The sequence below is a fragment of the Sus scrofa genome, chromosome 1 (genome assembly GCF_054392235.1).
Source record: "Sus scrofa isolate SSC_HxYL_T2T_F1_AM1 chromosome 1, Sscrofa_HxYL_maternal_Yorkshire_Landrace_v2.0, whole genome shotgun sequence".
Lineage (NCBI taxonomy): Eukaryota > Metazoa > Chordata > Mammalia > Artiodactyla > Suidae > Sus > Sus scrofa.
In genome coordinates, this window is record NC_139383.1 from 286,257,230 (window position 1) to 286,274,851 (window position 17,622).

General features: G+C 60.6%; 1 protein-coding gene across 8 annotated transcripts in view; it reads right to left on the reverse strand.

The window, feature by feature from the left end:
* RALGDS (ral guanine nucleotide dissociation stimulator) overlaps positions 1-13,970 on the reverse strand; it is a 47,225-nt gene extending 33,255 nt beyond the window's left edge. For 3 of the 8 annotated variants that reach the window (XM_021070962.2, XM_085000506.1, XM_085000503.1), the window contains exon 1: positions 13,707-13,970. In XM_021070962.2, coding sequence (XP_020926621.1) covers positions 13,707-13,724 — 18 coding nt within the window. In that variant the 5' untranslated portion in view covers positions 13,725-13,970. Of the gene's footprint in view, positions 1-1,793; positions 2,336-7,677; positions 7,969-13,706 lie in introns of those variants that run through there. The other 5 variants (XM_021070958.2, XM_021070956.2, XM_085000449.1 and 2 more) reach the window with 3 other exon arrangements.
* Between the last annotated feature and the right edge of the window lie 3,652 nt (positions 13,971-17,622).

Below are 17,622 nucleotides of genomic sequence, written 5' to 3' on the forward strand. Positions count from 1 at the left end.
TTTCCCCAGTGCCAGGCTCCCTGCGAGGGGGCACCCCTGCCTCCCACAGCCGCTGAGCGCCATTCGAGGCTCCCTGGGCTCTTTCCCAAGGACCCTCGCCTCCCAGCCTCCTGTATGGGTGAGCCCGGCCTCAGGGCCATTCCTTTGGGAGCCAGGCCAGGCAGGCAGGGCTGCCCCAGAGCAGTGGGCCCTGAGCTGCTGGGAAGGCCTAGGACTTAAGTCACAGCCAGGAGGCAGGACAGGACCAGCTGCAGGCAAGAAATGCAGGAGCCCTGAGGAGGCGGGGCCAGGGGGGAGGGGAGGGCAGGGTACACCCCCCCCCTCCCACCCGCCTGGGGGAGAGCAGAGGCGCCTTTGTTCCCTGCCGGCCTCGTGTCGCCACATGGTGCAGCTCATCACTGTCACAGCCTGGAACGGAGGGCAGCCGTGGAGAGCCAGGGCTCCAGGGCCAGGGACAACGGTTAGGGGTGATCCACCTGCACCCCGCCTGCCCTCCGCTTCCTGTGCCCCTACTGTGCGTGGCGCTCTGGGTGGGCACGGCCTCAGGAACAGTCACACCAGCCCGGGAGATGCTACCTGGACCTCACACGTGTCCCAGGACACCGAGGTCATGTGACCTGCAAACAGTCGCACAGCGCTCTGCCCACCACGCAGGTGGCCCTGGAACAAGGAACCCAGCCAGCCACACACACACAAGCCCAGACACAGCAAAGCCCCACTTGGGGACACACGTGTACACACAGACGCGCACTCAGAATCACGCCCTTTGGGTGGGGGAGGGATTCTGGGGTCTGCTGATCCCCCATCTGGGGTCCTCTCACCCTGTCCAGGCTCCAGCGGGGCGGGGTGGGGGGGAGAGCAAGCCCTGGTTGGTGCGAGGCCCACTGTTTATAAACACGGCGTGGTTGTCGCTAGGAGCTGTGACTCAGCCCGAGCCGTGACTCCCCTCGAAGCTGTTTACTCAGCATAACATCCTGTCCAGGAAGCAGACAGGAGAGGCCCGGGGCCAGTCTCTGCTCCTCTTTCCTGCAGCCTCCTGACCTGACTCGGGGTCCTGCTGGGGACAGGGGGTGGCCCTCTTGTTTCTGGGAACCTGAGGCCCATTAGCAAGTCGCTCTGCATGCAGTCACCAGCAGCCCGGCTCTGGGTGATGCCGCAGACGGGTAGGCCCGTGACCCAGCCACCCACCCCCAGAAGCCAGGAAAGAGGTTTAGGTCTGTGTGTGCACACGCACGCCTGTGCACATGTGCGGGTGGCACCCTTCCTGCTTCAGGTCTGACGGAGACTCCGAGGCACCAGGGCAGGGCAAACGTACAGCCCAAAGGCAAGGTCCACACTGAGAAGCCACCGAAGTGCCTCCTGATGCCCCCTCGTCCCCCCCAGAACACAGCCTGGTCCTGCCTTTTGTTCTCCTCCATGGGACAAAGCACCTTTCCACCCAGCATCTGTGAAACAGATGAAGCCGCGCTAATTATTTCCACTGTAAAACTGAGAAGATCGAGGCCCAGAGAGGGCAAACAACTTGCCTGCGGCTGCACAGCAGGTAGGTGCCAAGTCCAGGGACATGCCTAGGGCTGTCCAGTCCCCAGGGCAGCTTGCTCTCCTCTCCTCTGCACTGGGTCAGCGTGGATTTGTTCTGGGCCTCACAGACCGGCTTGGGGCTGTTAGGTCCCCGTCAGCAGGGTGGGTGGCCTGTCCCCAGTATGGACCCCAGCTGGAGATGCTGTCACCTCCCCCACCCCTGGCTCAGTGCCAGAACCGGAGTCTAGGACCCCCATATTTCTACTACTCACAGATGTGCCAGTGGCTATCATTCAATTGTCACAACGTGGGAGGCAGGTGGCAGGTGTGCTTGGGGACAGAAGCTCAGAGCTGGCATCAAACTCACCCAAAGCCACACAGCAGTCTGGCTTTGAGGCTGCTATTCCCAGCCTTTTTATAATAAGAGCCAGGGTGATTCTCTCCCTGTTCTTTCCGGGAGGGCCAACGGGGGCCAGAGCCTGAGTGGCTGTGGAAGCTACATGTCCAATCGGGGAGCCTCTGGCCCCTCTTCCAGGCTGGGGAGACCTGGGGACCCCAGGACCCGTGGAGCCACAGGAAGGAAGCCTCTGCCAGGGGAGCTGGGAGGGAGAAAGGGGGAGAGGGGCCCTGCTTATTTTGGCAGCTGAGGCTTGGCTCCGCCCCAGGCAGGACAGTAACCCAGCAGTCAGCTCCTCTGGCTGTTGATCACTCACCGCAGGGCTCCCCCGTGCTGGCTGCCCGCCTGCCGGCCCTTTTACCAGCCCACTGAGTCACACAGGTTGCCAAGAAGCTGAGGATCCGAGAATCCGGGCCCTGCCCCAGCCGCTCCCACTGGCTTTGAGCCCAGCAGGATCTAGCCCGGCCCAGGGCGCCAGCAGGAGCAGCGCCCTCCCGAGGCAGCCGGGACTTGGGCAGGCAGGTGGCAAGGAGCCCAACGTCCCAACTGTAAGGATTAGAGTGACAGCCACGAGCTGGGGCTCCAGGTAGACGACAGAGTCTGGGTGGTGCAAACCCCAAGCCTGCCACTTACTGGCCCGGGGCAGGGGGGAGCTGGCAGTGACCTCCCCCTGCTGAGCTTGGTCCTGACCCATATAGAGGGATGAGCTCTGCTTCCAAAAGCTTGCATAGGTGAAATGAAGCAGCAGACGAAGCACTTAGTGCGAGGCTGCGCATGTTAAAAAGCCCTTATGCCCAAGTGGCCTAGGACACTCTCTGTGGGGAGGAATCAGAGAATCTTCTTCTTCTTCTTTTTTTTTTTTTTTTTTTTTTTTGCTTTTTAGGGCCCCACCTACCTCACACAGAGGTTCCCAGGCTAGGGGTGTAATTGGAGCTACAGCTGCCAGCCACAGCCACAGCCACAGCCACAGCCACAGCCACAACAACATTAGATCCGAGCCTTGTCTGAAACCTACACCAGAGCTCAGGGCAACGTCGGATCCTTAACCCACTGAGCAAGGCCAGGGATCAAACCCGAAACCTCATGGTTCCTAGTCGGATTCGTTAACCACCGCGCCACGCCAACAGGAACCCCTAAAATTTTTTAAAATAAATAAATAAAAAGAGGGAAGGGAAGTTCTCCTGTGGCACAGCAGGTTAAGGATCCCACATTGCCACAGCTGGGGGGCAGGTTGCAGGTAGAGTTCGGGTTCGATCCCTGGCCTGGGAACTTCCACATGTCTCAGATTTGGCCATTAAAAACAAAAGCAAACAAACAAAACAAACCCCAGATAAAAAGTCAGCTTCTGGTCCTGCAATATGATAAGTAAAATACTTGTTTGAAGGTAAGTAATCCGTAAAAGAAAAAAATGGACTAAATTAGGGGGATTGGAGAGCTTCGCCTTTTTTTTTTCATGCTTTTTAGGGCTGCACCCGTGGCATATGGAAGCTCCCAGGCTAGGGGTCCAATCGGAGCTACAACTGCCGGTGTACACACAGCCACAGCAACGCGGGATGTGAGCCGCATCTGGGACCTACACCACAGCATACGGCAACGCCGGGTCTCCAACCCACTGAGCGAGGCCAGGGATCGAACCCACATCCTCATGGATACTAGTCGGATTTGTTTCCGCTGAGCCACAAGGGAAACTCCTGGATCACTCAGACTTTAAATAGGGTGGGTGAGCTGAGAAAGTAACATTAATAAAACACTAATAAAACCTCCATCCACTGTGGGATCAGTGTGCGTTCCCACACCCAACTGGGCTCTAAGCTCAGTCTGCCCTGTTCGCGCCCCTCATACCCAAGCATCGGGAATGGTGCCCGCCCGGTGATGTGGGCAGATGGATGCTGAAAAACTCACACAGCACAGTGTCACAGAGTGTGAAGAGCGCTGATATTCTGAGTGTTTTTTCAATTCTTCCCTCTTTTTATTTTTGGCTGCACCCACAGTACGTGGACGTTCCCAGGCCAGGGATCAAACCCTCACCACAGTTGTAACCTGCCTCACAGCTGTGGCAACACTGGACCCTTAACCTGCTGTGCCACAGGAGGACTTCCTTCCCCTCTTTTTATTTATTTATTTTAAAAATTTTATGGTCGCGCTCGAGGCATGTGGAAGTTCCCAGGCTAGAGACGGAATCTGAGCCACAGCTGCGGCAGCACCAGTTCCCTTTCTATTTATTTATTTATTTGTATTTTTTGTCTTTTCATGGCTGCACCCTTGGCATATGGAAGTTCCCAGGCCAGGGGCGAATCGGAGTGGTAGCTGCCTGCCTACACCACAGCTCACAGCAAGGCCAGATCTGAGATGCATTTGCAACCTACATCATAGCTCAAAGTGATGCCGGATCCTTAACCCATGGAGCGAGGCCAGGGATCGAACCCATGTCCTCAGGAATACTAGCAGGGTTCGTTACTGATGAGCCACGACAGGAACTCCAACCCCAGTTCCTTTAACTCATTATGCCTGGCTTGGGATGGAACCCGTGCCTCCGCGGCAACCTGAGCAGCTGCAGTTGGATTCTTAACCCACTGCACCACAGTGGGAACTCCTCCTTCTTTTTAAAATTGGAAAAGGCATAAGCTCCTTGACAGCAAGGACTCTGTCCCCTGATTTATCGATGCCTAGAATGGTGCCTGGCACATGGTGGGCTCTCAACAAAGCACCGTGGTCCAGATGGTACCTCTAGCCTGAAATCGAAAATATTCAGATTTCAAAGCCAACAAGTTCCTTCTGGGAAGATGACCAGGAAAGCTTCCTGGAGGAGGCGGCGGGGGCTGGAGAGGAGCCTGAGGGATGGCAAAGAGGAAGGGCATAGAAAGGCAAGGCACTCTGTGCCAACCTGCCGTTAAAATGCTTTCCAGAGAGTGAGGCTGGGGGCAGAGGTGGAAGGCAAGCCGAGGCAGAGGAGTCGGAGCAGGTGACAGCCAGGTTTTCTGGGAGCTGGAGGTTCCCAGAAGCCAGCCTGCCTGGGGATGTTGGATGGGGGAGGCGGGTAGTCAGTTCAGCTCTAGTTCAAGCTGCTTTTTTTCCCCTCCTTCCTGAGTCCCTAGCTCAACAGTAACCCTTGGAGAGTGGGTCTCTGCTCATCGGGTAAGCAAACGGTGCTCTGGGGTGGTCTGGCCTGGGCTAAGAAGTCCCTTCTCGAAGCCACAGCCAAGGCTTTGGGGGGGTCGGGGGGAGTTGAGCCCACAGTCAGGCCCCTGTGCCCAGCGGGGACTGGTCACTCGGGGCTTCAAGGCCAGGGGAGGCAGGACAAACGGGCCCTTGTGATGAGGAGGCTGCCCGCCGTGCCAGGGACACTGTGTGCCCGGTGCCACCCCCCCCCCGTCTGCCTGCAGGAGCCCAGGGCCTGGGAAGCAGGGCTGCCTTTTGGGGGGGGGGCTCCTGAGCTGCCCTGGCCTCTGGAAAGGACCCGGGGCTCCAGCTGGTTGCCGGGAGGTGATGGGGCTGGTGTCCACCGCCTTCTTTCCCAGAGTCCTTTTCCAGCAAGGAAGTTCCTCCCGCTGGTGTGGGGGGGGCGGGGGGGATGCCTTGGGTTTGCAGGCCCTGGGGCTGAGTGACGATTTTGTGGCCTTTGTCCTACTCCCTGCTCCCCACTGTCCCTCTGCCAAGACCTGGACTCTGCTCCAGGGCCTCCCCTCTCTGCCTCCCCTTGCTCATACCTGGGACACAGGACCAGGGGCGTCAAGGCATCAGGTGGCCTCCCCCGGGGAGACCTCCAAGCATGGCATGGGTTCCATGTGACCGCCAGGCATGTGCAGGCTCTGTGCTAAGCACTTTACAGCCCGCTGAGCTGGGCTTGCTTATAGCTACCTTTTTTTTTTGTCTTTTTTGGGCCACACCCGGAGCATATGGAGGTTCCCAGGCAAGGGGTCAAATTGGAGCTGCAGCTGTCAGCCTACACCACAGCCACAGCCACAGCCACGCAGGATCCAAGTTGCATCTGCGACCTACACCACAGCTCATGGCGACACTAGAAACCCAACCCACTGAATGAGGCCAGGGATGGAACCCGCATCCTTATGGATACTGGCAGGATTCGTTTCTGCTACAACACAATGGGAACTCCCTACCCGCCTATTTAAAGATGAGAGATTGAGGGGCCAGGTCACCAACACACATGGTCAAGGCTGGGGCCTGGTGCTTTGAAAAAGCAGGATGCATGCACGCAGGTGCACTCACACACACACACTCACACACACACACACACACACACACACACACACACACACACACTCCTGACAACATCCGCTGCCCCGGGTCCCCAGACTCAGGGAGCACGTGTCCTCAGGGATTTCCTGTACTGGCTCCTGGCAGGGCTGTGAGAAGGGGAGGGAGACTCTGCGGGGATCCCAAGTGGCTGTGAAGGAAACTCCTGGTGAAATCCTGCAGAACTGCAATTGTCTGCCAGGGCGGTGCCACCAGCTCAGCCCTTCCACACCTGGCACTGCCCAAGTGTCACCTTCCTGGCCACCCAGGGCCTCAGGCCAGGTGGACTGCCTCACCCTTGAACCTCAACCCCAAGCAACTAGAAGGTCAAAGGGCAGCCTCCTGGTCAGCACACCCTCTGGGGGCAGGGGGCGGTGGTGCTCAGGGGCCTGGAACTCTGGCCTCAGGGAGGAAGGCCACCCAGGGAGGGCTGGGCAATTTTCTCACCTTCTCTGGACCCCAGCTTCCCCACCTGGAACAACTGGATTCAACACCAACTGGGGGGCCTGCTCCCCCCCACCCCAGCTCCGCAAGGACAGTGGGCACTGAAAGTCTGCGCAGCTGGTGGGCCACACGGCCCCCTGCCTTCCTTGGAGGAGAAAAGACATTTCCTGCCACCTGCAGAGGGCCTGCCTGTGCGGGGACCAGGTGTCTCAGGAACATTTCACGCACGGTGACATCCCGGAGTCTACAGGTGAGGCAGCGCAGACACGGAGGAGTGAAGGCGCTACCCGTCTGGGTGCTGCAGACCCGCCCCCCCCACCCCAGCCTTCTCTCCCCTCCAGACAGTCTGGCCTCCCTCAGGCCCCAGGGCCAGGGCCGTCCTTCTAGAAGGTGATGGAGACGGTCAGGGCCGGCTCCCCGCCCTCAGCCGCAGCCCAGACAGATGGGGCTGGGTGGGAGCAGGAATCTGGCTGGAATGGATTCATTTCAGGTGGTGGCAGCCCTGGGGACTTACACACTGTCCTCCCCTCCCCAGCCCCACCCCCCACCTTCTCACCCTCCCAGTTCTGAGCTGGACAGGTACTGGAAAAGGGGCTCCTGGGACAAAGGCCTGGGCTCAGGGTGGAGTCCCAAGGCGGGAGTGGTGAGGTAGGGCAGTTCTTGGGCTCAGGGCCACTCTCTGGCCAAGGGTCCTTTCCTCTCACTGTCTGGGGTCACCCCGTCCCCACCCCAGCTCCACCCAGCTAGGTGGGCACACGTGGAACCGCAGGCGGTGTCAGAGAAGAGGCCCTGTGCGTCCCCCAGCGAACCAATTCTGGGTCCCAACCAGACGTGGGTGGGGGGATCTGGGGTGCCGGCCCCACGGTGGACCCGCCCCCTTTAATCCTGGGGGAAGCGGGGCGGAGGGGTCCAGCTGCCTCTATTGGGTCAATGACGCTCCCACCCCGCCGAAAGCCCGTGGGATGGGTGGGGGGGCAGCCCTCCCCCATCTGAGCTCCTTGCTGCGCCCCTGGGTGGTCCCCGGCCCCTCCCCACCGGCCGTCCCCCGGGTTGGGGCTCACCTCGTCCGCCCGCGCGCTCGGCGGGACCACCAGCATGAACGCGGGCAGAGGCGCGCCGCCGCTCCCGGCTCCCGCCGCCCAGTCGGCCGCGCCCCCGCGCCCCGGCTCCGGCTGCGGGCACTGCCGCCGGCGCCCCGGGCCATTGTCTGCGCCGCCCTCGCCCCGCCTCCTCCTCCCGCCGCGTTCGCTCGAGTGGGGGGGTGGGGGCTGGGCAGTCAAGGCGGGATCATCTGGACCCCCGCCCACCCCCGCGTGGCCCGCACACCCCACACACATGCCGGGCACCGGCGGACTGGGTGCCACCCGGCCCCCCCCCCAACTCCGGAGGTGGGCAGGCCCCCTTCCCCTTAGACAGATGGGGCCAGGGAGGCTCAGAGGGGTGAGGTTATGGCCCAAGGTCAGTCAGAGAGTGACCCTCAAGGTCAGACTAGAATCCTAGCTTCCTGAGGGCACCGGAACCCCTGGGGGGGGGCGCCCCCCAGCAGTCCTGCCCCTCACTGTGCTCCCCAGAGGGAAGACCTGAGGGCGAGTGGGCATCACACCCTCTGCTCGGCTTCCAAACCCAGCCACGGGGCAGCCTGGCCCCTGCTGGCCTTCTCCTCCTGTGGTCAGGGGCTGAGCTCTCACCCCTCCCTGGCTAGACACAGCCCGCCTCTGTGTCCTGGGGGATGCGATGCTGGGCACAGGGTCAGCGCCCACAAACTAAAGTAGCCCCAAGGGGCCCACAGGGCGGGAGTGCCTCCTATCCCCACAGCACCCCCATTCCTCACACTAGGGAGCAGTGGGGCTCCAGGGGTTCGGTGTCCGTTCTGGGACGCTTAGTGCCAAGGACTGAGCTGGGATACAGACACAGGTGTCCGCCTCCAAAGCCAGTGGCCTTCACCATGAGGCCGCTGCCCCCCCTAGAGCGCGGCGATCGAAGCCAGCAGGCAGAGGAAGCACTAGCTGGCCTGGTCCTGGCCCCTCACCCTCCCATGCCAAGCCTTCAGAAGGCGGCACGATTCACAAGGCAGAGTGTTTGCACTGAATGGTGAATGTGCAGGTACAAGGGTAGATGCGGCCACAGATGGGGAAACTGAGGCAGGTGAGAAGGGGCATGCCAAGGTCACGCAGCTGGCCTGGATCCCAAATCCCCTACTCCAGGGGCTCGACCTGCCAACGCCCCCAGTCACACTCTGCCTTGCCATCCTGCCCCAGGCCCAGGATGCAGGGGGTGGCAAAGCGCAGGGTACCATGCCCACTCCCTAACTCTGGCTGGTACCCAGCTCCATCCACTATGCCTTCCAACCCTGCATTTTATGACATCCTGCTGCCATCAACTATCACTCAGGTATCCAGGAAATAGACTCCAGGGCTGGGGGACTGGCCTGATGCCAGGTGGCTGGCTGGCAGGGTGGGGTGAAGGGGAGCGGGGAGCAGGTGAGGGTTTCCCTCGAGAAGACTCAGAGGGTGGGGCTGCTGGGTAGTGGAGGGTGGGGGTGGATCAGCCATAAACAGTAGGTAAGGCCCACACACAGGCCATCGGAAAGCCCCAGCCCTGAGTCTTCCTGTAGGCAAGTATTTTGGGGACCTGTAGTTGCCAAGCAACTGCTCCAGGTTGCCATGGGAACTCTCCTTTCTTCTGGGGCTTATCTCTTTTAGCGAGATGCCCTCGCCTCTCTACCTCCTCACCCTGACTTGGCTGCCAGGGGGAGACATGGCGGTCCCATAAACTGATTCTCCCACCCCTGGGAGACCACCCACCCGTGACCCTAAGAGAAGACTCCTTAAGGTTCAAAACCCCAGAACTCTGAGAAAATGCAAAGGACAGAGCCCAAGGCTTTCATTAGAGCGGAGAGAGGACGAAAGGGGTTCATTAGCTCTGTTTACGTCTCCACTCTCGCTGTTAACCACCACCCTGGGGCCGGCCCAGCCCTGATCTTTGGAAGCTCAGGGTAATTGGAAGGAATTCAGCCCGACACCCATGCCTGGCCCCTCCCAGGCTTGTCTGCACTGTATGCAGGGACGTGCCCCCACCCCCGGCCGGCCGCTACCTAGCTGGGGGAACCCCTTTGCCTGCCAGCGCCTCGGTTTCCCGTGAGCGTGGGTGGCAGCAGAGCCCATCCCGCAGATACGAGATACCACAGCCCAAGGCCAGGCTCAGGGACAGCGCTCTGGGCTGGCTACCATCACCAGGTACCGCCAGAGCGCAGGATGGAGGTGCGGGAGTGCTTATTCTACTGAGCGTGGCCCCGTGGCTAGTGTGCCACTGATGGCAGAGCGGTAGCCAAATCCAGGTCCCCAGGCTCCCAGCCCAATGCCATCCCCACTGGGCTTATTGCTTAGCTTACACCCCTGTTCCTGCCTTCTTCCTCGACGGCTCCGATGAGAGCCAAGATGCTCCATACAGGCCAGGTGCTCAGCTCTGAGCCCCTCGATAAACACGTGTTCCGTGAATTAATCCGTGACATACTGCTCAGGACTGGCAGCCACAGCCTTGGGAGACTCCGACATGCCCGAGGACCACAGCGAGAAACAGCCTCCACTCCCCAGGCCAGAGCCACACCGGGCACCTGGCGCCTTCCCACTGATGCCCAGGGGAGCCCAGGGCCCTGCTCCTCAGTCCCAGAGGGTGCTCCCTGCTCTCTATAAGAGGACAGGGCAGAACCCCACCAGACGGGCAGTGGGGGAGCTCAGGCAGCATGGCCCTCTCATCTGGCCTATCTCTGGGGAAGGGACCCCTCACGCTTCCACCTGCACGGACGGCCTACCCATCCCCGTGGCTGCCTTCCGTGTTCTCTCAGCACCTAAGGCATGTGGCCACCCGCCTGCAGTAATGGGAGAGCTGTCTGGAAGCCACCGGTGTAATTGTAGCTGCAGGGCCCCTGCAAGTGGCTGAGAAGGGGCGGCTCAGCTTGCAGGTGAAACAGGAAACACAAAACTAAGTCCATGCAGGCTTGGCCCTGCCGGGCTCCCTGGCCACCCATCCGGGTTGCCACCCAGTCACTACCCCACGGTCCCGCCTTTTTTGATTTCCCCCACTGTGTGTCACCCCTGAAATGACTGTGCTCTGTGTCTGTTTACAAGTGATTGTCGTCTCCTCGCAACTGGAAGGTGAGACCTTTGTCTCCGCGCTGCAGCCGCTCAGAGCAGCTCCCCGGCGGCCACAGGGAGGGCGCAGCGCCACCTGCTGGTGATGCGCCAGGAGGAGCCCCGCTGGGGAGCCGGGCTGTCCCTGATGGCGCACCCCCAGGCTGTGCTCACACCCCACAGGCCTGACCTGGGGGCCAAGCCCCCAAGACCTCCTCAGACCCCAATTTATACCTCTATCCCTGTGGGCTTTGGGGGTAGAATGCCCCTGCTATGGGTTGAATTGTCCCCCTAAAAGCTACACTGACGTCCCAACCTCTTGCATCCGTGAGTAAGGCCTTATTTGGACTCAGGGTCTTTGCAGATGTAATCAAGTTAAGATGAGGTCATGCTGGAGTAGGGAGGGCCCTAATCAAATGTCCTTATAAGAGGAAAAATTGGACACAGACACACAGAGGAGGCCACGTGCAGCTGGAAGCGGAGTTTGGAGTGATGCGACTACAAGACAAGGAACGCTAGGATTGCTGGCAACCATGAGAAACTGGAAGAGGCAAGAAGGACCCCACCCCGACCCCCAGAGCCTTCAGAGAGCGTAGTGCTGCATAACCCCTTGACTTTGGACCCCGGGCCTCCAGATCAAGTTTTGCTGTTTTGGGCCGCACAGTTTGTGGCACTTGGTTACAGCAGCTACAGGGCACAAATACACGGCCCCCCACAGTGGACCAAGCTCCACATCTGTTGCCCTGGCCAAGGGCAGCCAAGCCAGAGCTCCAGGCAGAATCCAGGGACCTGACAACGATGCAGGTGACCGGGGCAGGGAGGATGGAGCACAGGTGAGCGCTCAGGAGACACCAGATGCCTCCTCTCCCCAAATCAACTCTGACCACAGGACACTTCCTTCCAGAATATCTCTCTGCATCCACCCACTGCCCAGATGAGTCCTGCCAATAAGCTGTGAAGGATCTCAGGGACAGACCCCACCCTGCCCGAGCCTCAGTTTGAGACCACAGCCCAGCCTCCCAGGAGACCTTGAGGCAGAGGCTCCCAGCTGTGCTGAGCCTTCGTCCTGGTCACAGACACTGTGAGGTGGTCAGTGATCTCATAAGTGCTAGGTTAGGGGAACGCCGTCGTGCAGCATAGATGGGGCATCCCTGCAGGTCTGACCTTGCACCCCCCTCCCGCCCTCCTCTCCCCCCCAGCTCCCCAGCCACACTGGCTCCTGTCTCACCTGCTCTCTGCCCAAAGTCTCTTCTGTCTCAGCACCTTTGATCTTGCCCAGGCACCCTTCTTGGTGTGTATAGGGCTGGCGCCTCTTGGCTTTCGGGTCACAGCATCAGTGTCACCATGGAGACCTTGTAGACCCCCTAGGGGCTTCTAGCCCACCCTCCAGGACCCCTACTCCATTCCCTAGAGAGAATTGCTCTCCTCTCTCCCATGGATTTGCTTTTCTGCTTTTGTTCATCTGCCCCTCCAAGCTGTGAATCCTGGTGAGTGTCTTGGGCACAGTAGCTGAATGACCAATAGCGGGTCTCAGAGCCCCCTCCTGCCTCTGCGTAGATCATATTGTGGACATGGAGGCTAATAATAAAAGATGCTTGTTGGGTCAGAGGCAGGGGGAAGCTCAGAATGACCCCTGGGTGTCCCTTCCCTGTTCTGGTTGCTCCATTGAGCACCGTAGGCACAGCCCGCCCCCTGGTGGTCAGCCCTAGCACTGCAGCCCGAGGCAGGAAACCAGAAAACAAAACACACACCTTTGTTTGGATGTAGTCAAGGCAGCGGCTCTCCCTCCCCCAGAAGGGCAAAGGAGCAAGACCTGCTGGGTCCAGAGGCGATGCGAGGGGCCTTAGAAGCCTTTCTTGTCCCCCTGTTTCCCTCCACTGTCGTGGTGTCCATTTCACTCACGAAGCCTCCTCACCCCAACCAGGGCAATGACTCCACCCACCGCCAAATGAGGACCTCCAGGCGCCAACAGAGACGGTTTTGTCCCATCTCTGGACAAGTGGTTCCATGCTCTGCCTCACTCTGCACACCACTCAGGTCCCCAGGGCTTCAGCCCGCAGGCTGCTACGGGCTCCTAAGGATCTCGAGAGTCAAACGCATTTTCCAAGGACTCAGCAGAGTGGGTCATGGATGGAGAGCCAAGGCCAACACACTCTTCTGCAAGCCTGTGGGACCCTGGGGGCATCCCACCTATGCACCTCAGTCTACAGCGCAGTAAGCTGAGCCTCCTCTCCTGTCGCCCTCCACACTAGGGGGATCTCAGCCTAGTTCCGGGAGCTGGAGTGGTGGACGCAGGCCCCAGAAACTGATCTTTCCAGGCTGCCCTGGGGATGACCCCTGCCTGTGTAGACCCCTGGGAACCTTGGGGACACCTGCCCCTCTGCCTGGCATCTCTCTCCCTCCTCTCAGGCCCCTGAGCATGTAGCCAGGAGACTGGATGGTCCTGTCCCATGGTGCCGCTGCCTCCAACCGCTTTCTTCTTTCCCCGGGTCAGCTCCCAGTGTGTCCTCTCCCCCTCTGTATCTAAGCCACGGTTCACACCGGGGACATCAAGGTGTGTGTATGTTCCTGTGGGCCCATCCAGATGCACAGCGGAAAAGACCCCTCCTGGGAGGAGGTGGACGGGGGTCCCGCAGAATCTTAGGGGCTCTCATTCCCAAGGGAAACCCCATGGGGGTGGCTGAGCCCTGGCCTGGGAGGCCAGACCCTCCCTTCTTTTCTGGGCTCTGCCCACCTCGTGGGCTCCTGGCCAGTCCCTGTTTCTCTCTCGGCCTCAATCTCCCAATTGTACCAGGAGGGGTTGGGCATAGAACTGCGTCAGCGTGCGCTCAGTGTGGACTCGGCGCCGTGCTCCCTCCCAGCTGGATGGGGTGTGGGCGGGCGAAGGGGGGTGCGGGCATGCGGTCCTCCCTCCACCCCCGAAGGCGGGGAGGGCAGTCGCGGCGAGGCAGGGCACTCACCTGGCAATCTACCATCATCCTCAGCCCTGGCAGCACATCGCCGGCCCCAGGGCGGGGCCCAGGGCTCTCAGAGGCCGATCGCCTCGGCCCGCGCGCAGCGCAGGGGGGCGCCCGGCGGCGGGGCTCATGGCGCGGCCTTCTGTCCCCACCGAGCCCCGGGCTCCGCCAGCGCCACCACTACCGCCGGCGCTGATCCCATTGTTTGAGCCGCGCCGCCGGCCGCTAGGGTCCCGCTGCTCGGTTCAGCCCGGGCTCCCGGGCTCCGGCCGGGTGGGCGGGGACCACCGCGGCCCCGCCCCCGCCCCGCCCCCGCCCGCCTCAGGTGTAGGGGGCGGGCCCCGCCGCGCGAGCTCGGGGGCGCGCAGCGACCTCCCTCTCGTGGGAGGACCCCGCGGGGGCAGCCAGGCCTCAAGTCCACGGCCGGCGCGCAGACCGGGCCTGCGCAGCCCGCAGACAGCGCGTGCACTCGAGCCCCGCCTCGCGGCGCGCTCGCGCGCAGCGCACCGAAAGCTCAGAGCGCTCTCGGCCCCCGCGCGTCCTCTATCCCTGTCGCCTGCTCTGTACCTTCCGTGCCCCCTGGGAGTTCGGGCCACCCCAAACCCAACTGGCCAGGGGCTGGGCCGGGTGTTAGTGTAGACCTGGAGATGTGAGAGTCACCGATTATACACCCCTAACCTGTCCTGGTCTGCATATGCCACCTGCCGAGGCCAGCTCAATGCATGGCTGGGGACAGGCAGTCCTGGTGGCGGCAGTGGACACAGAGTACAGTCAAGGAGAAGGTCAGGCCGCCCCTAACCCCCTACACCACCCCGTGCTTCTCTTGCTGGCAGGACTTCCTGACCTGGGGTCCAGCCTGTCCCTGACTGCAGCCCTGGCTGGTCAGGGAGGAGAGGCCACACCCTGGGATGAGTGAGTGTGTTGGGGGGGGGGGTGTTAGTGATATTAAGGACACCCCCTGGGTGCCCAATGATTTCCTCCCACTTGATAAACAGTAGCCCCAGCCCCCAAGGTCACTCAGCTCTAAGTGACCTAGTTCAGCCATGAATGGGAGACTCAGAATCATTGCCGTCCACTTTCATTGAGACCGGAGCTGACCTCCAGAGGCCTTTCTTGGGTTGGGCACCCCCAGCAGGGGACTCCCTGAGTCCAGCCCTTTGGGTGTGTTCCTCTCCCTGCGCTAATCCCTGACACGCCCTCCCGAAATCGGAGTATCTGACCCCATTTTCAGTGGGGGAAACGGAGGCTCTGAGAGTCACCTGAGCTTGCCTGTCACAGGGCTGTGACATGGTCATGCTGTGGGTTTGAACCCAGATCATTCTGACCCTGAAGGCTGTGCCTGTCCAGGAGCCCAGCAGGTGGCCTCTGTGCCCAGCCTCGGAGGTGAGTCCCTTGTGGACGGGGGCCGTGGGGGGCGCGCTGCAGGCGGGGGTGGGGGGTCTGCAGGGAGGAGGGCTTGGTGGGGTCTCTGGGGGAGGAAGACTCTAGGAAGGCGGGAGGCGGGTGGGGTGCCCACTGGGGAGGGCATCTGGACCACAGGGCAAGGAGTTGGGGTCCCCAGCAGCTGGTTGGGGGCAGCAGGGGACATGATGCAGGTGGTTTTACTGGGCGGTTTTGGAAGGAGCTTAGTGGGTGTGTTATTCACCCCACCCAAGGATGCATCCAAGATGCAGCCAGGGGTGGGGTCTGTTTCCTGCTGTGTACAGGGGGCTGTGGCGGTCCTCGGCCTCCTCCCTGCCGGGCCCTGAGCTACCTCTCCAAGTACCTGCCTCGAAGCCAGTGCCTGGAAGTCTGCAGCCATATTCCCATTTGATCCTCATCCTAGGGCCTCAGAGCAGTGGAGCGACCTGCCCAGTGTCCCATATGTGCTACAACAGACCCCAACCTGTGTTCTCTCAGCTGTCTCACATTCATTCAGTCATTCAACAAACATCATGGAACGTGCAAACCTGGCTGGCCACCATCTACATACCTCTTCAGGGTTTACCAATCCAGGAATGGGGTGGAGAGGGGCAGAGCATTATAAATGATGACATAGGAATAAAGACATACAGGAATGCCGAAGGGCACCCACGGCGGGGGGCGGGGGGGTGGTACAATTCAAGGCAGGGAGTTCCTGTCGTGGCTCAGCGGAAATGAATGACTAAGAAGCATGAGGACACAGGTTTGATTCCTGGCCTCGCTCAGTGGCTTAAGGATATGGTGTTGCCATGAGCTCTGGTGTAGGTGGCAGATCCCGTGTTGCTGTGGCTGTGGTGTAGGTCGGCGGCTATAGTTCCAATTCTACCCCTAGCCTGGGAATCTCCATATGCTGAGGGGGCAGCCCTAAAAATACAAAAACACAAGTCAAGGCAGGCTTCCTGGAGGAGGTGATGTCAGGAGCAAGTCCCCGGGAATTGGCCAGGGAGGCCTGACCAGCAGGCAGTGTGAGCAGAGGTGTGCCAGGCCAGGCCCTGTGCAGGGCAGTGACATTGGGCTGTAAGGCGTGGGGAGGAGGTAGCTGGTTGTGAAGGAACAGGCAGCTGAGGGTCCCAGAGGCTTCTACTGCAGGGGCACTGCAGACATTTTGTATTCCTAATTTTTTTCCTTTAGGGCCACACCTACAGCATATGGAGGTTCCCAGGCTACGGGTGGAATCAGAGCTGCAGCTGCCGTCCTATACCACAGCCGCAGCAATGCGGGATCCGAGCCATGTCTACAACCTACACCACAGCTCACAGCAATGCCGGATCCTTAACCCACTGAGTGAGGCCAGGGATCAAACCCACATCCTCACGGATACTAGTTGGATTCGTTTCCTATGCGCCACAGCAGGAACTCCTTGCATTCCGAATTTTGTCTCCTTCCATTTCCTGGCAAGCCCCTCCCTCTGCTGGGTCAGGCCTGCCCTCCCCTGCCACCAGGCCCCTTACTTCTTCCCACCTGCTGAGCTACAGCTGCCAGTCTACACCACAGCCAGAGCAACTCCAGATCCGAGTGGTATCTATGACCGACAGCACAGCTCACGACAATGCTGGATCCTTAAGCCATTGAGCAAGGCCAGGGATTGAACCCTCGTCCTCATGGATATGAGTCAGATGTGTTATCACTGAGCGAAGATGGGAACTCCTCAGCTCCTTTTTGGAAAGTAGCCTGGACCCGGGTTTGGGTCTAGGAGTTGGACACTGCCACTCCCTGAACTTGTGTCTGAAGGCCATGTCCTGGAACGGGGACCAGGGTACCCATAATGCCTGGGGGCTTTGGGCCAGGGCTGAGAAGGGCCCATTAGCTGGACTCAGAGCTGGGCTGGGAGTGAGGCTGTGGCTTCCCCGGGGCCTCAGGGCCACCTCCTCCTGTCCTCCACATCAAACACCCTCTCCCCTGCTCCAGCATGGAAGCTCCTTGAAGGCAGGGCCTGCTCCTGCAACAGAGCCAGCTGCACACACACTTTGGGGGTGGGGGTTGGGGAGAGCAGGTCCAGGCGCCCCGGGAAGGTTTCCCCACTGGGGACACATGGGCCATAGGTCCACTCTTGTCCCTCTCCCCAGGGAGCACCCCGAGGCCTCTCCCTGATTTGTTCTCTCCAGCAAAGGCTGTCTCCTCCCACCAGTCGCTCGGCCTACTCTTCCGCCACCTGTCACTGTTCGTAGCCCAAGCTACAGGCTGCAGGAAGAGTGGGCTTGGCCAGGGGTGGCCAGGTTGCGGGGGGGAGCTCCTGCTCCACCTGCTATGGCCAGACTGCACCCCCCCTTAATGTGGCAAAGATGCTGCTGCCCCCAGGGGAGTGGACACTGGGTCACCCCCCATCGCACCTCTATCCTGCCAGGCAGATGGAACCACCGCAGAGCTCTGAAGCCTCTGTGATCCTGAGCCTGTGCCAGCAGACACATCTGCTATGGGCTCAGGGACAAAGAACCTACAGGGGGTCCAGCCGGTGGGC